The sequence below is a fragment of the Leptodactylus fuscus genome, chromosome 10 (genome assembly GCF_031893055.1).
Source record: "Leptodactylus fuscus isolate aLepFus1 chromosome 10, aLepFus1.hap2, whole genome shotgun sequence".
In the NCBI taxonomy this organism is placed as follows: Eukaryota; Metazoa; Chordata; class Amphibia; order Anura; family Leptodactylidae; genus Leptodactylus; species Leptodactylus fuscus.
The window spans coordinates 35,715,250-35,740,505 of NC_134274.1; the positions used below are offsets into that span (position 1 = coordinate 35,715,250).

General features: G+C 42.2%; 2 protein-coding genes across 2 annotated transcripts in view; one reads left to right on the forward strand and one right to left on the reverse strand.

The window, feature by feature from the left end:
- Positions 1-302: 302 nt before the first annotated feature.
- Positions 303-7,251, reverse strand: LOC142183066 (uncharacterized). Its single transcript, XM_075257973.1, has 7 exons — positions 7,201-7,251; positions 6,087-6,250; positions 4,737-4,904; positions 4,571-4,640; positions 2,945-3,042; positions 2,738-2,852; positions 303-1,697 (listed from the first exon to the last, which is right to left on the reverse strand). The coding sequence occupies exons 2-7, from the start codon at positions 6,162-6,164 to the stop codon at positions 979-981; spliced, it is 1,248 nt and encodes a 415-aa protein (XP_075114074.1). The 5' UTR covers positions 6,165-6,250; positions 7,201-7,251; the 3' UTR covers positions 303-978.
- A 91-nt stretch (positions 7,252-7,342) lies between these two features.
- The window catches only part of LOC142219185 (uncharacterized), a 31,263-nt gene continuing 13,349 nt past the window's right edge, over positions 7,343-25,256 (forward strand). Inside the window, exons 1-7 of the mRNA XM_075288137.1 lie at positions 7,343-7,472; positions 10,323-10,478; positions 10,581-10,769; positions 10,855-10,966; positions 11,378-11,448; positions 11,805-11,916; positions 12,638-13,325. Of these exons, the coding sequence (XP_075144238.1) occupies positions 10,422-10,478; positions 10,581-10,769; positions 10,855-10,966; positions 11,378-11,448; positions 11,805-11,916; positions 12,638-13,325 (1,229 nt within the window). The 5' untranslated portion in view covers positions 7,343-7,472; positions 10,323-10,421. The remainder of the gene's footprint in view (positions 7,473-10,322; positions 10,479-10,580; positions 10,770-10,854; positions 10,967-11,377; positions 11,449-11,804; positions 11,917-12,637; positions 13,326-25,256) is intronic.

Consider the following 25,256-nt stretch of genomic DNA (forward strand, 5'->3'; position numbering starts at 1 on the left):
AAATCGGTCCATGGTCTGAGACTAAACATTTGTAATCCTTGTTCAGATTTTTTTTTTTTTATTAAAGTCGCTTTATTCATCAAACTTCTCAAAGCAGGGGCCACTGAAATGTAGCAGGGTTCAGCACACAGTCAGCTCTGCTGCATCTCAGGTGTAGCAGAACTGTGCGTTCAACTCTGCTACATCTGAGATCGGACCACGATGTGGACCAATCTTAGACTCCGCCTCCTCACAGATGAGCCTCCGGCAGAAACAATGTTGATTGGCCGAATGCTGTACACTGTATGGCATTCAGCCAATCAATGCTGGTCAATGCATTCCTATGGGAAAAAGTCAGCTCCCGCATATCGCAAGCTGACAGGGATAACAACGAGATAGTGGCGTAATACAGGGACTTGGGCATGTTAGATGCCCCCAGACATGCTTCCCCTGCTGTCCCAGTTGAATTCCAGAAGTGTTGGCATCATTTGCTGAGGTGTCATAGTGGACTTGGTGACTCTCCTGAGTCGAATAGTGGTTTCCCCTGAAACAAAGCTTTTTTCCCCATGGGATTTAATATTCGTTCGAATAGTCGAATATTGAGGGGCTATTCTAAACGAATATCGAATCTGTTCGCTTATCTCTAATAATAATCATTTTATTTTGAAATCAGAGTCGGTAACTCTCTTCCAACTTCCTCCAAAACTGGCCCTGACTCTCATTCCACAGCCCTAGAATTCAGATCAAGATGCATTTATAAGGGATATGGAAAATGAACATTTAGGGTAAGAAAAACTCCTATAAATGGAATGCAATAATGAAAATTCCACAATCACATTCCAAAATTTAATTTTTCTATTCAGTAACCATGGAACGAGAAGTGGCCACCACACATCCAGCTCTCTGGGAGTTCAGCAGGATTCAGGCATATCATAGGCCCTGTAATTCAAGGTGATAGTTTGGCTCCATCCTACAGTCCGTCTTCCTTCTAGTTCAACTTCAAGTAGCTATAATTCGGGGCTGTGGGACATCAATACTAACTCCTTCCAACACTGAGAATTGAGGAACTGAGCTGACTCTTGAATCCGAGTGAACTCTCTGATGTCTCACAAGGTCTGACTTCTGAATAAAACATTTCCCACAATCCATACATGTAAAAGGCTTCTCTCCTGTGTGAATTCTCTGATGTACCTCGAGCTGGCTTTTACTTGTAAAGCATTTCCCACAACCAGGACATGCAAACGGCTTCTCGCCTCTGTGAATTCTCTGATGTCGAATTAGGTTCGATTTTTTGGAAAAACATTTCCCGCATTCCAAACACATAAATGGATTCTCCCCTGTGTGAATTCTCTGATGTTGGGCAAGATTTGATCTCTGAGTAAAACGTTTCCCACAATCTGAACATGCGAATGGTTTCTCCCCCGTGTGAATTCTCAGATGTTCTACGAGAACGGATTTCTTTGCGAAAGATTTCATACATTCCAAACACTGAAAGGTTTTATATCCTCTATGATCAGTACTTTGTGCCACGATGTGGGATGTATCAGGGGGCTCTTCATGGTCCCAGAGTTCAGGTAGTGCATCTGAAGCGGGAAGTTCTTGGGGTATATTTTGGGGAATGGGTAGTTCACTTGGAGAATATTGTGTAATATCTTTATCTTCTATTTTAAAGTTTAACGGTGTAAAAAGATCACTCTCCGAGTTCTTGTAGGAGCCGTCTGTGAGGAAGAAGAGCAAATCTATTATCTAGTGGCTTCCAAGACGATATCATATACAACTTTCCTAGCATAAGGATTCCTGTACTATAATCGGCTGCTCTCCAGGGCGATATCAGGGTGAAGTTGTCTAATATTCCCCCTGCACTGACTACAAATTTTGCAGGAGGTTTAGATGCAGAAGACCACATCATGGACACTTTGTGAGAGCGAACTCTCCAGTGATCAGCAGCTTAGACAGTTCAGCACATACAAGCTGTACACTTCCTGGCTAAGACTCATTCTGACACAAATACATTTGGCCTGTAAGGTATACTGACATGGTTTCCTTCTTAGAAAATTCCTTAGATAACCGTAAATTACCAGCTTAGGCAGCAGGACACATTAGGCAATATGGTGGCATCATCAGGGTAGGATATAAGAGCATGCGCAGCATTTATACTTCTCCAGAAGCCAGTGACGTGATGGTGGTCACTCCATTTTACAGAAGGTAGAGACCATAGGGGTCTGACCGTTGACGCCCACACCAGTCAGCAGCCAGGAGTTTACCAAGTCCCCTGTGTGCGTACGTGACCACTGCTCCAATCACTGCTATAGAAGTGACAGAGGACTGTACTCAGCTCTTTCTTTTAGGTCCATGGAAGTAATTGGAGTGATGGTCACACATGTGCACTACCATTTCATTCACACAGGGGACATCTGATCCTGTGATAGTTGTGAGTGCTCAAAAATCATACAGTTATCATGTAACCTGTCTATAGATGATAAATGTCTATGGGAAAAACATTTTAAGAAACCTCTCAAGTCAACTGAACCTTGTGTAGATACAAGCCTGGACCAGGAGGTCATAACTGCTGGTTCTGTGTTAGTATTAAAGGATAGTTGTATGGAAACGTCATGTATGTGAGGCTGACAATCCCCATCTTCTATACCTTAGAAAAACCATATGTGTGAGGCTGGACATGAAGATAAATAAAGAGCAGGGTCCGCATGGGGCATCTTGTAGTAGCGTCTCATGTCTATCTCAACAGGTGAGTACTCACCCTGACTGATGTTGACAGGAGTTTCCTCCTCCTTACACCGATCGTCATCCCTCATATATATCTCTTCTTCGTCTTCTGCTATGACTTCAACTTTAATATTGATCAGATCTTCATCCTGATTCAATAAGTGATTAAATAAGAAACTGTGTACACTAGTAGGAGCCAACATCAATCTAGAGGATCTGTAGAGACCACAGCTCTATATACCTGGTGATCCAAAGGAACCTTGTAATCTTCATCAGGACAGTCCTGTGAATAAAAAGAGCTTGGGCGTCTCTCTGGTACATTCTCCTTAATGGATCCATCTGTAGGAGACCCAGACACAGCGAGTGAATATATGTGACTGTATGTAAAAAGGAAGCAGTGTTAAAGGAGTTTTACAAGAGTTACAAGTTGATGACCTATCCTGAGGACACCAACATGTCAGCTGTTTGAAGAGGCCATGGCATTGGGATGAGCTCCTTCACCTCTTTACTGAATACCAAGCACAGTTCCATACATTGTATAAGGGTTGTGCTTGGTATTGCAGTTCAGCCCTAGTTACTTGAATGGGACAGAGCTGCAAACATCACAGTCCTGTGATGTTAAAGTGGCACTCGCTAAGCACTGCTTCAACTCTGAACAGCTGATCTCTGGGGGTCCTGGGTATTGGACCTAAACAGATGAGATATTGGTGACCCATCCTATGTATAGGTCATAAATTAGTAATTCCAAGAAAACTCTTCACAGTCACATTAAAATGACAAAAACCCTCCAGAAAATGGTTTTATTGCACATTTTGAATATAGCTGGCACATAACTTTAGTGATCGAACATATTTTAGCCTTAAACCAGTAACATTTAACCCTCTTTACATTCCTGCTTTCATAACTTTTTCCATTTTATTTTAATGTCACAAGTAGACATTACAAGTAGAGATGAGCGAACAGCGTTCGATCGAATAGCTATTCGATCGAATATCAGGCTGTTCGTGATATTCGATTCCAATCGAATACCACACTGCAAACACAGTAAAAATTTGTATCCCCTCCCACCTTCCCTGGCGCTTTTTTTATACCAATAACTGTGCAGGGGAGGTGGGACAGGAACTACGACAATGGAGGCATCGAAAATAATCAGAAAAAGTAATTGGCTGGCTAAATCAGGTGACCTCCACTTTATACGAATAGTGGATTTCAGATCTGGGTCATATGAGACTGTGAACTATGTGACTGTGAGACAGGGATAGATGTACTGGCAGGGTTAGCTAGGAATTAGCTTTATTTAGGTAGGAATCTTACTCAAACAGCTCTTTGGGGCTCTATATACCTTCCTTGCCAGCCCGAGATACATGCAAGAGTACGGTCAGTGCATTCCTATGGGAAAAAGTCAGCTCCCGCATACCGCAAGCTGCCAGCGATCCCGACTAGCATATGGTGCGCTGCCACGATGTGTTTGCATTGAACTTACTCTCGCATTTAGCTCGGGCTGGCAAGGTCTCATCACTTTCAAACTTCACCTGCAAGCACATCTCGTGGCAGCCCATTATATGCTAGTCGGGATTCTTGGCAGCTTGCGTTATGTGGGAGCTGATTATTTCTCATAGGAATGCATTGACCATCGTTGATTGGCCAAATGTACAGCATTCAGCCAATCAACGCTGGTTCTGCCGGAGGCTCGTCTGTGAGGGGGCGTTATCTAAGACTGGTCCACAGCAGTCACCATTGTGGTCCGATCTCAGGTGTAGCAGAGTTGAGCACACAGCTCTGCTACATCTCAGGTAGATACTGAAGCAGAAATGAGAGGGACTATTTAAGGGTTACCCGCAAAAACCTAGTGAAAGTCTTCTCTTACCTAGTAATGTGAGTGGCTTGTGGTTCTCTGAGGCTTCTCTGTAGGATTCTTTATCTTCTTCTAAGTACTCCTGAAAGGGAGAAATAAATCATGACATCTTCACCTTGACATGCTCATAGGCAATAGAAACACCGCGATATGTTCATCATGTCCCAGCCACGCTCACCTCTCCAGTCAGCAGCTCGATGATCTGGTGGGTTAAATCTAAAATCTTCTGCTCATTGGGTTGGGATTCTGGGTTCGGACTTTGGATATTTCCCCATTCTTCAGATGTATGCAGATTGTTGTTGGGTGTTTTGCTTTCACCAGATGTCTTCTTCACTACCATGTAATCCTGTATATAAAAAGAGACACTAATAAATCTAAATGGTGCCTTGTGGTTCAGTAGGCCCAAAATAAGTTAGGACAAAGTGACCCAGGGGCAATAGGTGAATATCCGCACCTTAGGAGATTGTGTAGACAGACAACTCTGGTGAAGGTGTGTAACGGTAGAATCCTTGGAGGGCACAACTGCTGCTCCTTCCCTAGGCTGAAGACATATGTCTGGTAGCTAGAGGTAAGTATAGGGTAAAGAAGAAGAGAATCGGGAACAGCGGGACTGGACTGATCAGGGATTAGAGGCTCACTCTCTGAAGTAGTGTTCTTGTATCTGAAGGGTGTGGGGTGGTGAGTGACTTACTACTCACCTCTACTACAGGTTCAGAGAATGACGCTCTGTTATCAGTCCAGCAGCTCCCGCTAGTCCCTATTCTCCCATCCATTACTCTTCATGTAATCTCAGATAGACTAGATCAGGGGTCCCCAACCGCCAGTCTGCGGACCAGTACCGGGCTGCTGGGCATGTTGCACTGGTCTGCGTACTGGCGGCGAGGAGTCAGCAGCTGCTGTGGAGCCAAGGAGTGCCCGGGGTTGGGCCAGGACCCGCCAGCCGGCTCCACAACACTGACGCTTGGTTGTTGCTCATCGGGATAAGGTGAGCAAAGTGCGGGGTTGAGCTGGGACCTGCTGTATGTCCGGGATTCTAGTACTATGCAGGACATGCAGCGGGTCTTGGCTCCACCCCGCACTCACCTACCAAACTTTGGGCAACTACATTACACGTCACTTGTACTGTATACCATACCAGGCCATACCATCACTTTCAGGACTCCTCTAAAGGGCAAAGGTCACACCAAATATTGATGGGATTTACATTCCTCATTTTTTCATTTTAATTGCTAAAAATAAACTATTAACACTTCTATTTCTGAAAGCATTTGTACCACACCTGTCTAGTACAGCACTGTATATATATATTTTTACATCATATATCATAGAAACGTTAGATTAGAGCTCCAGTTAGTAGCGACTCCTTTCTCTTCCCTCTAGTAGTAACATGGTGTCTCTCTCAAACTCACTTCCCTAGTGGTCACAGCTGCTACCTGCACCCGACTACTTGGCATCTATGAAGCTGCTATATGTTGGTACGTCTTCTCCTCTGTATAGAATAGGGCAGTAGACTCCTGACACCACTCACCTCTCCAGTAAGCAGGTAGATAATTTCCAAGGTAAGTTTTAAAATCTTGTTGGCCATTATTTTCCTGTCCTTATCCATCCCCAGTGTCCATCAAAATCCAGACAATTATCTTGTGATGATGGCTATGATGGACGCCAACTGGTGGAGATCTCAACTGCTGGGACCTGAATGGAAAGAAAGAAAAATGATGAAAAAAATGTCTGTAGTGAAGTAGAGCAATGAATGCTTGTATAGAGCCTTCTATATCACCTTGTAACAAGTAGCGCTAATGCCATTGCACTTTACATACACATTTTAATATACACAATCTATACACACTTCTCATACACCACACACATACACACTTATATATACAGTATAGTAACATACTTTACATACAATAGGAGACACTGGCACTATCCTCTACATAGACTATAGTGTAGGACTTTTCTCTCCATCAATTCTCATCGGTTTCTATGGTGGAATTTCCAGCTGTACAACATACAGATTATTAAACGGGACCATTACAAAGTACAATTTGTCCCACAAAAATTAAGCTCTCGTATGGCTCTGTTAATAGTATAATCAAAAAGTTATGGCTTTTGGAAAGATGATGAGTGAAAAATGAAAATTATAAAAGGCAGCGGTGGGAAGGGGTTATATAGACACTTTATATACATACGTACTAATAGATACAGTGCATACACACACTTTACATTTACACTAATATAGTTTATACACTCAGTGTCAGACTGAAGGACCTAGGACCAGAGGAGCTTGTTCTGGGGGCTCACCCAAAGTCTACCTGCTAATAGCCTCTGTCACTGACATCTTACATATGTGCTGACTACCCAGCATTACTGACTAATATATACAGTGTATACACACATTACATACACACTGATGTATACAGTATATACACACGTTACACATACACTTATATATATAATATAAACACATTACATACGCACTAATATATATATAGTATATACACACGTTACATACACACTGATATATACAGTATATACACACGTTACACATACACTTATATATACAGTAAATACACACATTACATACACACTTATATATACAGTATATACACATAAATAGAAGGGTAGATACAAGGCGCACTAACTTCTCTGTAAACGTCAGATCCCAGTGTGTACAGGACCTTTGATGATGTGATGGTCATGTGATCAGTGACATGAGGGGAGGAGTAAGGAGAGGAGACGTCGCTTGTGATGGGAATTTCTGCTCTTTGTATTGGGTTCGATCATTCGGCTCCGAAGACATAAAAGAGCTGACTCTTCTGGCTTCCATACAGCTCCCTATTGAAATCCCTTTGTAATAGTCTTCTGAGCTCTGCAGAGCAAGAAAACCAGTAACGAGACTCGTCTCTCAGGCCAGGTTCACACTAGTGCTCGCTATGCGATCAGCATTTCCGCTTGCTGTGCGTTCTCTGCATTTTTCCGCTGGTAACCGCTTTTTGTGTGGCCTAGCTTTCTGTTTTTTGAGTCCCCAAGCAGACCTGAAAGTTGGTGTGAACTTAGTGTCAGCCATATCTATGGCACCTCCTTCATCCAACACTTGTGTGTAATAGAAATCAATAAGATTAGTCTGATGGGATCTGCCCTAAGTGTAGCCAGGCACTTCTGTATCCAGCGAGTCGTAGTCTTTTGGGTGGTCAGTTCGCCCTTTACAGGAAGGTGTCCATTGTTTTTACTACTACTGAGGACAAGCTTACGGTTCTGTAGTTCAGAACTTCTTTTCTATTACCATTTTTTTAACAATATATTTTTATTGGTTTTAAAGTCCATAAAATAAATGGAGAACTTACAAACTACAGAACAAGAGTTTGCAACACTGCATATAAATATTCGCTATTCTAAAGGGTGACAAGAAAGTAAATCCCTACTCTGTAAAGCTGGGTTCACACTAGCGTTGGTGTCCAACAGCTAGTGTCCAATGCTAATGTCCACGCATGATTTTAGTGTCGGACAATAGCTGTGTCCGTTTACAATTTGCATTATTTTTAATGGGACATCATGTAGTGTCCTTTAGTGTCCGTGTCTGTCCTTAAGTGTCCGATTACAAAGATGTCCGATTCTTCAAGCCGACAACTAAATCCACATATTTTTCTCTCAGTAGCAAAATCATTGTTGCGTGCTGTTATGAAGGACAATTTATTCTTGCAAACATTAAAGGGATTCTACCACTAAAACACATTTTTTTCTAGTTAACACGTCGGAATAGCCTTTAGAAAGGCTATTCGTCTCCTACCTTTGGATGGGCTCTCCGCCGCGCCATTCGTTCAAAATACTGGTTTGTACCGGTATGCTAATGAGTTCTCTCGCAGCGATGGGGGCGTCCCCATTGCAGCTCGAAAACCGACCGCAGCGCCGCCTCTATGGTCTTCTGTATCCTCCCCTTGCTTCTTCAGTGTCCTGTCGGAGGCCTGCGCAGTACGCTTTGTTCGGCGAAGATTGCCGAACGTACTGCGCATGCGCGAAATCCATAGTGCGGTCACTGCAATTTCGCGCATGCACAGTACGTTCGGTAATCTTCGCCGAACAGAGAGTACTGTGCAGGCCTCCGACAGGACGCTGAAGAAGCAAGGGGAGGATACAGAAGACCATAGAGGCGGCGCTGCGGTCGGTTTTCGAGCTGCAATGGGGACGCCCCCATCGCTGCGAGAGAACTCATTAGCATACCGGTACAAACCAGTATTTTGAACGAATGGCGCGGCGGAGAGCCCATCCAAAGGTAGGAGACGAATAGCCTTTCTAAAGGCTATTCCGACGTGTTAACTAGAAAAAAATGTGTTTTAGTGGTAGAATCCCTTTAAGCTCTGATATGCCTCCGAGAACAGAAAACTAAAAATGTTATGGGGTTTGGAAGGAGAGGAGTCAAAAATGAAAATTGATAAATGTCACCAGCAGGAAGGAGTTAATGGATGTAGGGAGATCTGTGGGGAAGACCCCCGACAGGTCCTGTGAGATCTATCATGTGACCACTGGCATGGCTTGCTGATTAGGAGGCGGCTGCCTGTAGCCATTAGCTGGAGCTAGGTGGCCGTCTCCTTGACCAATAAATCTATAATTAGGCCATAAACCTTGCTGATCACGTGACTATGACATCATCAAAGCAGGTCCTGTAGCCACTGTACTGTTATCCTGTACACATTACTGATCACATGACAGTGACATCATCACAGGTCCTTAACTCCTCACAGTGAAAATATCTACCACTGATCTCCACATATGTGATTGGTCCTGTAGACGTAACCTCTGCTGCTACAGATTCCTGGTCAGGGCATGTCTGCTCTATTGTATTGTATTGTGCATGTGTAAGAAGGCTGAGGTCATGTGACTGACTCATCTCCTCAGGACTGGTCTATTAGTTTGTCTTAAAGGGATGTTGTCAGCTGAGTGTCTGGGGCTCCAGTAATCTTCTGATGGCCTAAACCACCCAGAGTAACCTATCCTAAGGTCATTCATTGTCATACATGGAGAACCCGCCTTAGTGACCATGTATTGTAGTATGGATGTCACATATACATGCACAGTCCTTAGCTATGTATGGCTTGTATGACGCTCCTATATATGGCTTGTATGGCACTCCTATGTATGGTTTATATGGCTTGTATGGCACTCCTATGTATGCCTTGTATGGTGCTCCTTTGTATGGCACTCCTAGGTATGGCTTGTATGGCACTCCTAGGTATGGCTTGTATGGCACTCCTATGTATGGCTTGTATGGCACTCCTATGTATGGCTTGTATGGCACTCCTAGGTATGGCTTGTATGGCACTCCTATTTATGGCTTGTATGACGCTCCTATGTATGGCTTATATGGCACTCCTATGTATGCCAAGGCATTCCTATGTATGGCTTGTATGGTGCTCCTATGTATGGCTTGTATGGTGCTCCTTTGTATGGCACTCCTATGTATGGTTTATATGGCAATCCTGCTGCTTTACTTTGTATCCCTCATGGGTTCCCTTTAAGTCCAGTCGATCTTGGGAATTCATCTTTAATATGGCAGAATGTAAGCTGCGGGTGGAGCCGTAACATAACAGGCACCAATGGAGCCCATGGATTATAATGGAGTTTTGGTTCTTGTCATGTAGCTGGATGACATAAAGCAGGATGCTGTGCTATTTGTATTTGTGATTTTCGGCAGAATCTCCAGTGGAGACTCCTTATGGAACCTATAACACAGATATAAACGTAACCTTAGGATTCCTTCTCTTTCCAGGTCCCTGCACTGTATGGTCCTGGTAGTTGATGCATTCCTTACAAGACAGCTAACAGTTTTCTGACTGGTCCATCAGCACGGGATAAGGATACATATAAGATGGCCAATGAAATATTAAATCTTACGCTGGAGATCATCTATCTGATTACTGGAAAGGTGAGGACGTCTGTATCTTATGTCACATGTGACATGACTTGGAATGTGAGATATTCTGGGAATTTATCCACTGATATTTATAAAGATCTCTTTCATGTGCAGAAGTATACAGTAGTGGAAACTTCTAGTGAGTGTATGACCCCCAGCAACAGTGCCCATGTGTCAGAAGGATGGGGAGACACCAAGAGTCCTATTATAAAGCCTTCATCTAATTCACTGATATATGACAAAAACAATGAGCAGAAAATCCTGGACCTGACCAAGAAGATCATAGAGCTGCTGACTGGAGAGGTGAGCGCTGCTGGGAATGCTGGGACATCAGAGAGTAACGTAAGGGATGACGTGTCTGGTGATGACTGTATCATTGTGTTGTCAGGTTCATATAAGGTGTCAGGATGTCGCTGTCTATTTCTCCATGGAGGAGTGGGAGTATATAGAAGGACACAAGGACGTCATGATGGAAAATCATGAGACTTTTATATCACCAGGTAAGAAGAGACTTTAGCTTTTTAGAAAACCCATTTTTACATCCTATTAGTGAACTGAATGTTAAGAGGGGGAATCCTCTTAAAGATCCTCGTATTTTGAGCAATTATAACAAGTGTCCCTCACTTTGGAGGAAATGTCTTGTTCTGCATTACACAGACAACTATTCATTTAGATGGGTACTATGTAATGCAGAACGACCCCTGTGATGGCGCTGCAAGGAAATAAAGTATAGCCAGTGTTCCCTATAAATTGCAGCCGATAGCTAGGGATTTCAATAAGGGATTCATTGTGCTCTGTTTCTTCTCAAGTAACCTTTTCACTTTCTAACCAGTAGGGATAGCAAAAAGACTGTGGCTTTTAAGGCAAGTAAATAAAAAACATGTGTTTGTCAATGTGTGTGTTTCCTGTAGATGGATCCAGTAAGCAATGTCCCAGCCCACTCTGTTTCCAGGATTGTCCTGAGATAAAGCAGATTTGTCAGGTAAATGGTACAGCGATTTTACCAAATACTTTATATGATCTGTAGAGGAGACTTCATTCTGCCTTGAACACTGTATTATATTATAGTAGAGCAGATTGCTGAATAGAACTGCTTATAGCCAAAAGATTTGGAGGTTGCTGGCAGCCACTGATCCTGCTCCATTTAATGTACCTACATGTTATGAAGGAGTCTTGGTATTGTGGAGATATCAGCTACGATGGCCAGTGTAAAAAGTTGTTAGCTGGCAAAAATGAATACTGTTGCCATTGAATTTTTTTATGTTGATCTTTGTTTTTGACTAAAATTCTCTATCTGTCCCTTGAATTGTATATTATCTATTTCACTTGTTAAAATAGGTTACAAATCTGACTAAAATTAAAGCTGAAGATATCAGAAAAGGGAAAAACACAAATGTTTTTTGTGATCAGCAATGGAAGGAGGAGGAAATTCCTATAGATATCAGCCCGGGTGAGTAGCAAAACAAAAAATAAATAAATAATTTATAATATATATATATTTTTTTATATATATATATATATATATATATATATACAGTCCTATGAAAAAGTTTGGGCACCCCTATTAATCTTAATCATTTTTAGTTCTAAATATTTTGGTGTTTGCAGCAGCCATTTCAGTTTTATATATCTAATAACTGATGGACACAGTAATATTTCAGGATTGAAATGAGGTTTATTGTACTAACAGAAAATGTGCAATATGCATTAAACCAAAATTTGACCAGTGCAAAAGTATGGGCACCTCAACAGAAAAGTGACATTAATATTTAGTAGCTCCTCCTTTTGCAAAGATAACAGCCTCTAGTCGCTTCCTGATTTTAATGAAATGACTGGACTTACAACAACAAGGGATGGAGGATAAATATATGTATGATAAATACTATATATATATATATATATATATATATATATACAGTCCTATGAAAAAGTTTGGGCACCCCTATTAATTTTAATCATTTTTAGTTCTAAATATTTTGGTGTTTGCAGCAGCCATTTCAGTTTGATATATCTAATAACTGATGGACACAGTAATATTTCAGTGAAATCTTTGGGTGACGATGAATAGTAATGGTGGTCACCAGACCCCTGTACTCCTGATAGCACTTATTACACATATATACTAAAGTGTTATAAAATATAGATTATCTTTGTGTTTTCTTTTTTAATAGGTGGCTCAGATGGACCTCTTCTTATACCTCAAGGTTTCAATGCGACGTTTAGCGATATTATCCAAGATACTTCTGGAGAAAACTCCACTAGAACAAAACTACCCTCATTCCCTGACAGCAGAGACCAGCCAGCCGAATCCGAGCAACCGAGCAAATCTAATGTAATGCACAAAAGAAATCAGAAACGATTTTTATGTACAGAATGTTTGAAAACTTTCACAAGAAATCTAGAACTTCAGAAACATCAGAGAATTCACACTGGGGAGAGACCGTTTTCGTGTTTAGAATGCAGTAAATGTTTTATTCAGAAATCCCATCTAGTTCAACATCAGAAAATTCACACCGGAGAGAGGCCATTTTCATGTACTGTATGTGGAAAATGTTTTATCCATAAAGCGGGTCTGGTTGAACATGAGAGAATACACACAGCAAAAAAGTCTTTTTATTGCCAAGAATGTTGTAAGTATTTTTCACAGAAATCCTATCTAACTCGACATCGGCGAATTCACACGGGAGAGAAGCTATTTTTATGTTTGGAATGTGGGAAACGTTTTACCCAGAGGCTGGGTCTAATTGAACATCAGAGAATTCACACAGGAGAGAAGCCATTTTCTTGTTCTCATTGTGGAAAAGATTTTACAACTAACTCAAATCTTCTTAAGCATCAGAGAAGACATGTAGAGAAATCGTAAAGGAGAGAAGCCATCTTCATGTCCAAATCTTTAATTTCAAGTCTCTCTAATCATCTGAGAATTAATATTGGGGAGAAGAAAACACCTTTCTGTGGAAACTATCACAACCAAATTGAATCTTGTTGTACATATTTGGAATGTGGGAAATCCTGTTCAATGTCCAATAATATAAAAAGTACAAGAGCCATATTTTGGGTGATTCCCCAGTGTGCGAAGCTCCACTGTAGTAGGAGCTTCAGTATAGCTAAAAATATAGGCTCATCAATGAAGTCTCTGAGGCATCATCAGATGTTGGCGTCTGCTACAGGTGCAGATCCAGCTGGGAGAAGTCATTTATTCTATAACTTTATTTACTCTGTGCTGTCTCTTACATACATGAATGAGGCTAAGAAAGAATAAAGCATTCAGATGACATTTACCCTTCCAAGCAATCCAAACAAATATGTGACATGTCCGTCTTCTTACATCAGATAGACTGCCATCTGGAAATCAATAAAAGAGGAATAAGGAGTTCTTTTCCAGCTCACAGTATTAATGGCCTATCTTTATGTTGAGGATAATAATTCTGCCGCACACACGTTTGTTTGTGTGAAAAAATGAAAAGAATTTTAATTTGTGACTTCAACCCAAATACAATAATTAACACGCCATGCATTAGGGAGGTAATGGTACACAAGCTGAGCTGTAGATCAATAGTAGTGAACGTTTTGGTCAGACATCATCAAATTAGATCTACAAGGTAATGTACAAAATAGAAATAAATGGAGTCCGCGGTTTGCGTTCCACGGTTAAATGCAGATATTAGCATGCCACATCCACCAACTATACACAGTGTGTAGAGAGAAGATACCTCCTACACTTCTCCTACAAAGGGCACAAAACCAACAAGTGGAAGAAATGAGGAGAACTAACGGCACTGCTGGAATGAAGAACCCCCAGCCACCCTAGAAGAGTACCAGGAGCTAATTGAGAACCTAAGGAAGGAGGGGAGCGTCAAGCACTAAAAGATGTTTTAACTACCAGGAAGTCAGCTGAAAGTAATCTCTGAAGTTGACCTTTTTGTTTTTTAGCAGCAATATATCAACTATAACTAGCCCCAACGCGTATATCTAGGTCCTGGCACCTATAACTAGCCCTAAGACCTATAACTAGCCCCAAAGACTATAGCTAGGTCCTGGTGCCTATAACTAGCCCTGACACCTATAACTAGTCCCAACGCCTATAGCTAGGTCCTGGTGCCTATAACTAGCCCTATTGCCTATAACTAGCCCCAACGCCTAAAACTAGCACTAACCTCCTGACTAGATTGTGTTTCTTCTAAATTAATACAGAAATGACACCCACTAAAAACTTCTGAAGAAAGAAAAATTGGAATGGAGGAGAGGGGGTTATACGTGTTGTTTATTCAGACTAAGGGAAAGAGAATTTACCGTGAGTAGAAACTTCACTTTCCTCGACGTCCTACAACAGCATCTGTGGGATAAATCAATTAACCACTTGGGGAAGGAGGAAAACGTGGATTATATAACCACTCTTCCAAAGGCTGATTCTTCTGTTCCCAGAATGTCCAACATGTAATGTGTAATGAAGTTATGGGAAGAGGACCAGGAGACTGTTCTACAGATGTGGTCCATAGAGAGAGAACCTCTTTCTGCCCAAGAAGACGACATAGCTCAGGCTTTAATAACCTCATGTACCGGAAGCTGGGCTTCTTCATACAATACAGTGATTGTCTCTCTAATCCAGTGGTTCTCAACCTTTCTAATGCCGTGACCCTGCAATACAGTTCCTCATGTTGCGGTGACCCCATTCAGTTTGGAACACACGTCCATAACGGCGTGTGTTCCAGCTGAATAGCGCTGCTGCAGACAGTAGTGCGGCTTCTCAATGGCTAAAGCCATCAGAAATATGTATTTTCTGATGGCTTTAGGCATACCTCCCAACTTTTGAAGATTAGCAAGAGGGAGAAAATATACCGTGTGCGCAGCGCCCCGTGGCGAATTTAGCTCCGCCCGCTTTTATGTTGACTCCGCCCATTCATTTTTCATGTGCTCCCACACAGTATAATCCTTTAATCGCCTGTGTTTTCAACTCATCGGCGTCCTCCGGGCGCTGATCAGTTGAAACCGGGACATACCTCCCACCGACCGGGACGGTTGGGAGGTATGTGGCGACCCCTGTGTTTTGGTCGTTCGACCCCCGCCGGGGTCGCGACCCACAGGTTGAGAACCGCTGCTCTAATCCATTTAGAGATGGAGGATCTAGATAACTTGAGTCCCTTGTTAGTACTAACAAATTAAATAAAAAGCCGCTTCTTCTGCCTAAACTTTGGAGTCCAGTTGACCGAGATCTTTAAAGCCCTACCCACATCTAATAAATGAAGACTCTCCTCCTGCCCCGAAGAATATTCTGGATGGAAAAATGGCAGTTAAAGTAGTTGATTTGCATTGTGGACTGATGGGACTTTGGGAGAAAAGGATGGTAAGGTCCTCAGAAAGACTTTCCTTCAGAAATATTAGATCCGGATCAATTGCTGTAGATGCTTGAAGGTCACTCACTCTCTTGCCAGATGTAATGGCCACTAGGAAACATGTCTTGAGTGATAGGAATTTCACATCTACCTCCTCTAGTGGTTTAAAAGGACCTCTACACAACTGAGACGGTACTATACATAAGTCCCTGGGATACAACTAGTGAAGCAACAGAACTAAGAATCGTTTGGTATTCACTGGTCTTCTGGAATTCCATCCATTACCATTTTGGGATACAAGAACGGGCTACTAAAATAAAGAATCTGAGAAAGGAGTGCTTGTGATACTCACCAGAGACTCACTGCGATGGAGTAGGAACTTAACAGGGCCAAGCTGGTCTGAGGTCTTTGTGACCTCACACCAGCTTGATGGATGTCTCACTTCACTCCATCTCAAAACCAAGAAATCTGAGGCATCATCCCCATCTTCACAGCACCAGTATACGGGCTCAATCTGAGGGATGGATCTTGTTGACACCTTGTACCAGTGGGAGAGTTTTTTTGTAGCTGGGTTCCTGGTAGCCAGAGCTAATCGAAGTCTCATGTGTCAATCTGAATACGTGTTCACACTGTGGCTGCATGAGGATTAAGCCAAGGTTGGCGTCTTACTTCAGTATAAATGGGGGAGAACAGTCAGGCGGATCAAGTAGAAGTTTATAGATTGCTGAGAGGGACTGATGGACAAGACCTGCTCCAGAGAATGGTTACTCCAAGGGTACGTGGCCATTGAAAAGTCAGACAACCAAAGCAACAAGTGTAGGAAGTGTTGTAGTTAAGTTTTACACAAGGGGAGTGAGATCTCCTAAGGAGGACAAATCCATCTTGCTTCTAGTCAGTTTCCTCAGGCATCTATGAAACTCTGAAAGTCCTCGCTCGTAACTAACAACAGAAAATCCGATCAGAGACAGAGATTTACAGTCCCTTCATAGTGGATGCGATTCTGGCCAATCCCATCCACAAATTGTAAAAAAAAAATATGCTGCAATTTCAAAAACTATTGTGTTTTTTTGTAAATCGCAGCATGTCCATTACCCCTACAAACACACTGGCGTTTTCCATTTAGGTATAATTGAAGCAGAAAATTCTCCTCTGTGGACTTTCTGTAAAAATCACTGTTGGAAAAACTGCAATACGTTTGTCACAGTTTTTCCCACAGCGCTTTTTTACTGTGGCTCGCTTCGTGGGGCCTTAGCCTAACATAGTTTTTATACAGCGATGTGAATGCCTTAAAAAAAACCTTTAAAAATAGAAATTTTTCATTTTTTTCCCTGTTATTCCCCCAATCAAAAAAAAAAAAAAAAGTATTTAGTACATTATATGCAGCCACACAATACAAGGCCCTACAGAGCTACAGAGAAGTAAAATTGAAAGCGTTATGAAAGCTGGAACACAGAGGTAAGGTTAAATGTTATTGAATTAAGTCACTAAAGGGTTACAATGCACATAAGGCATCAGCTGTATGCGCTAGCTATACAGTATATACTTCTGTCATACAAAAAAAGGCAGATCGTACATAAACCCACAAACACCATACACAGTGGCAGCACTACCGCTGGGCCCCTGATGCTTCGGACACCTCTATGATGCAGTGTGTACAGCGGCAGTCATAGGCAAGGGGGTGGAGCAACAGGCAGTAGGTGTACCCTGCCTGTCTGAGCTCAGTCCCAAGGCGAGTGCAGGGGGCAGGTGAGTGGATGGTTTAGAACAAGTCACTTCCACAGTGATGTTTCATTTACAGCTCACGGTCCTTACTAACGAAACATCACAGATGTGGTCTCATGACATGGTATAACTATACATAAAGTGAATTCTACCACTATGTACATATGCAATCCATAGGAAAACACCATGTAGAATATATAATAGATTTAACCTATTAATAAAAAGGAGATGTATTGGTTACACAGAGAAAATAAAAATGTGAATGTGAACATTCAAGAAAAACCCTATTTGTATTCTTTATCCCAGAAATCCGAGGGCTGCACGGCTAAAAGGTCTCATTACAGTACAAAATGCTGCTAAACTTATACCTTCTAAAACCCTAAAAATAGGTTACAGAGAAATAGATTAGTCAGTAATAAACTGATCATGTGCCACGTAACACTCCGGGCTAAGAAGTCTCAGGCATCAAGAAAGTAGAAATTGGATCCCACAGAGCCACAAAGAGGTCGAAGAAATACAAGGAATTGAACAAAGGGATTGTACATTCTAAGACTCCACCACTAAGAATCTCTTCACCGGTTTTTAAGATCCCTTAAGAAGAGAAATGTCACAAAGCAGGGAACATTTAAGAGTTTGTATTTTATTACACGAATCCTTTTTTACAGATAGAAAAGCTGGAGTAAGATAAAACATTGTCACTTCCTACCAAGGTGAGTGAGAACATTATGGCCTCCCCAAAGTATATTCAACTGCTACCACCTCATTACAGAGCACGACATACCTCTGTTATGTCACTTTTATTGATTTGGTGAAAAACTTATGCAAATGAGGCTGATGGTGCACTGGGGGCGGGCCTTCAGTCCTGGAAGCTCTTGCTGGTTATGAAGGATGGAGATGTGATAGCGGTGGTAAGACCAACTCCCATTGCACAGGGTGGCACAGGCAGAAAATGGTAGGGGTGTGAGTGGAAACTGCAGTGCTCCAGGACGCTTAAGCCCCACCCCTAGTGCACCAGCTGCCTCATTTGCATAAGACTGCAACATTGTTTGAATGTACTTGGTGTAAACTCACTTTAAAAAGTATCTCTTTTTGTACAAATTGAAATTCTGGTAGGGGGCATTGTAAAATAAGCCATCAATGGAGACTCTTCTGATCTCATAGTTGGTAAAAAATATACTTAGAGAGAGACGTCAATTCATGGCTTGCAAAGACAATGAGGCTGCATCCAAATCTTCATTTTTCCCTGCAGCCTCCATACAGCTTTCATATAATCCCCTCCTCATGTCAAGGACCCTCTTATAAATCAGATATTGTAAACTATCCTAAGCCCAACCTGTGGTAATCTGCAATTGTAACCCTGTTAGAAGCAAAGAATGCTTGTCCCACAAAGGAGCAGCTTATATATAAAAATAATATCAGACACCATTGTCTAAAAATAAACCTCTGATTCTCCCTGGTGCTATATTCAGTGACGGTACAATTATATACAATTGTTTGGATTGTAGTGTAAACATATACAGAAGATTGCTATGTGTTCCGTTATGTGTGCTCCATTCTGGCGGCTTCACACAGGATCAAGGATGAAGAAGGAGGTGACAAAGGAAAGCTATTAAGGGTGGTGTCAGGCAGGGGGTGTGACTCAGAGCTCCAATCAGAGGCAGCCACTGTCAGAGATCAGAATCACACCCCCTTGTCTGTTCCTGCCTGACACCGCCCTCCTGACAGTACAGAGACTAAATATCAGGGAAAAAAACTAACCACAATTATTGCTTGTGAATGAATGGGGCTAGAAAAAAAATTCCAACAGTGCCAGAATGAGTAGATCAGCGCCTATTAATTGATATAAGGAGCTGAACTTGTTGTAAATGGTGAAAAGTCCTCTTTATTTGTGTGTGTGTGTGTGTGTGTGGGCACACTTAGGAAAAATTTGCACTGGGCCCACTAATGTAATAAAATTACCCTGACACCAAACCTAATGATGCCTACTCAAAATCGAGCAAAGTTTAGGGTTGAGCGATCGGGATCGAAAAGATCAGATTCCGATCGGCGATCGAGTAGATTTCACGATCGCAATCGGAATTCCGATCTTGATCTTTTTAGGCGGGATCGAGGTCGGAGGTTATTTCCCACAATGCTTTGCTACTGGCCAAGCATTGTGGGAAAAGCTAATAATGTTAGCTAGGTGCCATAGGAATGAATGGATGCAGCCGGCACGCCGGCGTGCGGCCGCTTAACCCCCTGCGCGCTGCCTGTGTCCATTCATTCTAATGGGAGACTAACTAACATCTCTAGTAGCTAACACTTACCTGCACAGATCGCTGCCGCTGTTCTCGCTCCTCTTCTTGCCTCGCTGCCCCCACCTCCCAGGTTAGTGTTACAGACCTAGGAGTGATGCACTCACGTCTTCCCGCGCTGTACCCGCCCACACTCTCCTAAGCCACAAGCCCCGCCTTCTTCCTAGGTCTGTAACACTAACTAGAGAGGCGGGGGCAGCGAGGCGAGAAGAGGAGTGAGAACAGCGGAAGCAGATCTGTGGAGATAAGTGGACAACAGGGGGGACTAAGTAGCCAGAGGATTTTTTTTTAATCACTACACAGCGTGGAGGCTTCAATATTTGGACTCCACGCCATGTAGTGAATAGGATCGTTTTTAAAATCCGATCTTCGATTATTAGAAAAATCCCACTGACTTGCATTGGGATCAGAATTGGGATTGGGATTGGGTTCAAATGGAAAATGATCGGAAATCGGATTTTAAAAACGATCCTGAAATGTCAAGATCGGCTCAACCCTAGCAAAGATGTCTTCTAATACAGAAGTGAACAGGTAGCATGTTCTATAGTGCACTTCTTTCAATGGATGAAACATTTCCTACTATTTGAACATCACGAAGAAATCTGAACATGATGTATTTGATGTTCAACGAGACTTGATTCCTTGATGAAACATTCCCCACATTCAGTGCAAGAAAATGTCTTCTCCCCAGGGCCAAGTGCCTGATGGTTTTCAAGAGGACCTTTAACAGAACAAAGTTTTCCAGATTCCTGATTTAAGGACTGTTTCTCCCCTGTGTGGATTCTGAGATGTTCCACAAGATTTGATTTCCGGGTAAAACATCTTCGGCATTCTGAACATGAGAACGGTCTCTGCCCAGTGTGAATTTTTTTATGTTCAACCAGATTTGACCTCTGCGTGAAACATTTTGCACATTCTGAACATGAATATGGCTTCTTTCCTGTGTGAATTCTCTCATGTTTGACAAGATCTGATTTTCGGGTAAAGCATTTCCCACATTCTGAACATGGAAATGGCCTCTCTCCTGTGTGAATTCTCTGATGTTTGACAAGATCTGATTTCCAGGTAAAACATTTCCCACATTCTGAGCAGGAAAATGGCTTCTCCCCTGTGTGAATTCTCTTATGTTTAACAAGATCTGATTTTGTTGTAAAACATTTCCCACAATCCAAGCATGAATATTTCCTTTCATCTCTGTGAATTCTCTTGTGAATAGAAAGATTCGATTTCTTTTTAAAACATTTCCCGCATTCTGGACATGAAAATGGATTTTCGTCTCTGGGAAGTCTTTCATGCTTGGATAGACCAGATTCCCTTTTCAAACCTTTCTCCGGTCTAGAACATGGATATGCTTTACCTTCTCCATGTCCTTTACTGTGTTGAAGGGTTTGGGATTGACCAGACAATGTTCCGTTAGTGGGATCGGTGCAGAGATCACTGCTGTGAGGGCCTGAGGAGATATTCGGTGGAACGTCATGTTCCAAAGTATCTTGTATAATATTTCCATCTACTACTTCATAATCTAAAGCAAAATCTCCCTTTGAACCACTGCTCCAGTTATCTGTGGGGAATAAAGAAGGACATTTTATTATTCTCAGTTTAACAGAGCACAAAGATTCTATCTATCTATCTATGTATAGATTATTATTCTATTGTTATATAATGTATACTCTCATAATGGTCCTTTGTAACGCTTTCCATACTTACTAAAGGCCAAAGTAAATGATAAGAACAGTGTTGTCCCCCTCTTTCTCCCCTCTCCTGAGCTTAGTCTATGTGTATAATAATAGCTTTAGGACAGTGGAGGACTTCTGTCTTCCTTTCTCTACTACTCTAGTTGTAGCTGACAACTAGCAAAGCTAAAGCTGTCCATACACCTTAGATAGTTGGTAGAAAGCCATTCCTCCTAACACCCTCATACACATGCATGCCTGGCTTGCTTGAGTGCACGTAATGGATGTTTTCAATGGATCTGCACGTTCATGTCACCTCCACCTCAAAAACATCTCCAGAATACGCCCTTTCCTTACCAGAGATACACTAAAGACACTTATTGTCTCTCTGATTCATTCTCGCCTTGACTACTGTAACGCCTTACTAATCGGTCTTCCCCTCACTAAACTCTCCCCTCTACAATCTATTCTGAATGCAGCGGCCAGGCTCATCTACCAGGCTAGACGCTACAGCGAGGCCTCTGGTCTGTGCCAGTCGCTACATTGGCTATTCAATATAGAATAAAATATAAAGTTATCACCCTCATCCACAAGGCTCTCCATAATGCTGCACCTCCCTACATTTCCTCCCTCATCTCTGTCTACCGCCCAACCCGTGCTCTCCGCTCACTCAATGACCTAACACTTACATCCTCTATTATCAGAACCTCCCACGCTCGTATACAAGACTTCTCCCGAGCTGCACCACTTCTCTGGAATGCTCTACCCCGGACAATCAGATTAACTCCCAATTTCTACAGTTTCAAACGCAAACTAAAGACGCATCTTTTCAGACAAGCCTATCACAATGTCTAACGTAAACCCTTAACCGTCCTCTGTCCCCGCTCCCACATTACCCCACATGATATGATGTCATCTCAGGATAACTTTATAGGTCCAAGCTCCATCCACATGTTACAGGACACGACTGGTGACGGCTCATAAAGTTTTATGTTTGTGTAATGACAGTCACCTCTATTACAGAAGTGTCTGACCCCTGTATAAGTAATGCCGCCCCTGCTACCTCTTGTGTCACCCCCTCTACCTCATAGACTGTAAGCTCTTGTGAGCAGGGCCCTCAGTCCCATTGTGTGAAATGATTCTCTTTGTAATGTATCTGTCTGTATTTTAACCCTACAAATTGTACAGCGCTGCGGAATATGTTGGTGCTATATAAATAAAATGTATTATTATTATTATTATCTGAATCTGGCACCGGCTTCTCTCTTTTGGGATTAAAGGATGACGCATGTTGAAATCCAGCATGACTGAGCCATCTGTCCTCTGGCATGTGCCCTCAAAGGGGATTTGGGACATCTCAATAAATTAGATCTAGTCAGCTAATCCCACCAACTTTCTCAGGTTCGGACAAGTTTCCTCTAATGTACATGAGCCCATGTGTATGTGCACATAAGTCTCGTCCATTTTCCAATGTCATACATTATATAAATATTATACAGCAATAGGGCTGTACTTTGTGCTTATTACTTACCTGGACTGAGAGCTGAAAGTGTTGTCTCCTCCTTACACTGCTGATCCCCGAACATACATATCTCTTCTTCTTCTCCCACTATAACTTCAACTTTAATATCATTAACATCTTCATTCTGATTTAAAATGTGAAAAATTTGGAAAAGCCCTAAGTCCAATGACTACTGCTTCTATAAGTATTCCGAATGCTGCTCAATATTTGGTGAAAAAAACAAAAAACTCTATTATCATTGTTAAAGAGTAACCGAGACTAAAGAAAGGCTTTACAGGTGATATCTAGTATTTGGTAAGACATCTGGTTCATCTACCTGATAGTCCTGTAGAACACTGTGACTTTCTCCTGGACAGTCCTGGGAATAAATAGGACTGGGATACCTATCTGGTGGATTTTCCTTACTAGATTCATCTGTAGAAAACATACAAACAGAGAATGAATAGATCAATAGATTATGGAATTATCAGCTGACACATGTCTCTAGGTGATCCTAAAAACTGCTCTTATTTATTTACTTATTTTTTTACAGTCAATTAAATTCTTTTCTTAGGCTTGGTTCACATCTGCACCCAGTCTCCATACGGGCATTTCCTTTGTTTCTCCGCATTTTTCTCCCATTTTGGGCGGAAACCATGTGGTCCCCATTATAGTCTATGGGGTCTGCGGGTTTCCTATGGTAACTGCTTTTTTATTTTTATTAGGTTTCCGTTTGTGGGGTCCGCTTGGGAACCCCCCAAACAGAAACCCGTGCGAAGATGTGGACCGAGCCTTACCTGGTGATGTCAAGTGCTGATGGTCCTCCAACATGATGTCCTTGTACAGATCCTTGTGTCCTTCTATGTACTCCCACTCCTCCATGGAAAAATAGACAGTGACATCCTGACATCTTAAAGGTACCTGACAACACAAAGATGCAGTCATCATCCGCACATGTTGTGTATAATGTCCCAGCATTCCCAGCGGCGCTCACCTCTCCAGTCAGCAGCTCAATGATCTTGTTGGTCAGTTCCAGGATCTTTTCATTGTTCTCCCCATGTATCAGAGAGTCAAGTGAAGGTCCCATCATCCGGCTCTGGCTCCTGCTCTGTCCTCCCACAATAGGTGGACTATAGTTGTGTTTTCTGTACTCACCAAATGTCTTCTTAACTACTGTGTAATCCTGTGTGTGTTGAGATACTGATAAATTGTATACAATGTATATAAATTCTGCATATACATCCCCACATTCCCTCACCTCTTTAGTTATGTTCAGGTTTTAATTATAAAGAAAAGTTAAATGATTTCAACTTCATGAATTCCCCCAAATCCCTCACCTCTCCAGTCAGCAGGTAGATGATCTCCAGGGTGAGGTTTAATATGCTCTTGGCCATCTTATTCCGGTTCATATACATTTTCGCTGAATTAGACAGGATAATTATCTTGTTGAGGAGACATGAACTGGAAGGATCCTATAATGCAGAAAAGCAAATGGATGAAAGTTTATTGGTTCAAAAATTCTGTATGAGGGTCAGAGGAGTAGTGCAGGGCATTATATAGGGCCCACACAAATAATACAATAGTGCCTCATTGCCATAGGAGTAGTGGAGGGCATTGTATGCATTGGAGTCTTGATTGGAGGCGCCTCTGACCTACATTGAGACCTCTTACCTAGCTGGATAGAACGCGACCCTGCACTGACAAGAGCCAATAATGGAGAGTTCACACTGCCGTTGTTAATGCCCCTTGCTGTCTTCCGTCATAGGATGACAGCACCAGACATTAAACAGACTGAGAACGGACTGACTCTGTAATGTAAATAACATGAAGCTATCTTCTGTCATGTTTGATTACTAGAGATGAGCGAACAGTGGAATATTCGAGATTCGATATTCGTTTCAAGTAGATCGCCAATATTCGACTACTCGATCGAATATCGAATCCCATTATAGTCTATGGGAAAAAATGTTCATTTCAGGGGAAACCACTATTCGACTAAAGGAGAGTCACCAAGTCCATGATTAGCACGAGGAGATTGTTTAGGAGGCAAATAGGAGGCAAATTATAGTCTATGGGGTCCGTGCGCTTTAACTGCACAGCCCTTGCAGTTGCGCTGATAAAAAGTAAGCTCCCTCGTAAAAGCAAGCTGCCAGCTCTCCCGACTAGAAAAGACGAGCCTGTGGCAAATCAACACTGGTTCTGCAGCAGGCTCGCCCTTACTAGTCGGGAGAGCTGGCAGCTTGCTGTTATGAGGGAGCTGACTTTTT

Excerpts from the sequence above, each read along its gene's own strand:
- LOC142183066 (XM_075257973.1), bottom strand. The coding sequence starts at position 6,164 with ATGGATAAGGACAGGAAAATAATGGCCAACAAGATTTTAAAACTTACC. Across the intron at positions 3,043-4,570 it reads CAAGCCACTCACATTACTAG|ATGGATCCATTAAGGAGAAT; the intron begins GTAAGAGAAGAC and ends GGTCTCCTACAG. Across the intron at positions 2,853-2,944 it reads AGGTTCCTTTGGATCACCAG|GATGAAGATCTGATCAATAT; the intron begins GTATATAGAGCT and ends TTATTGAATCAG.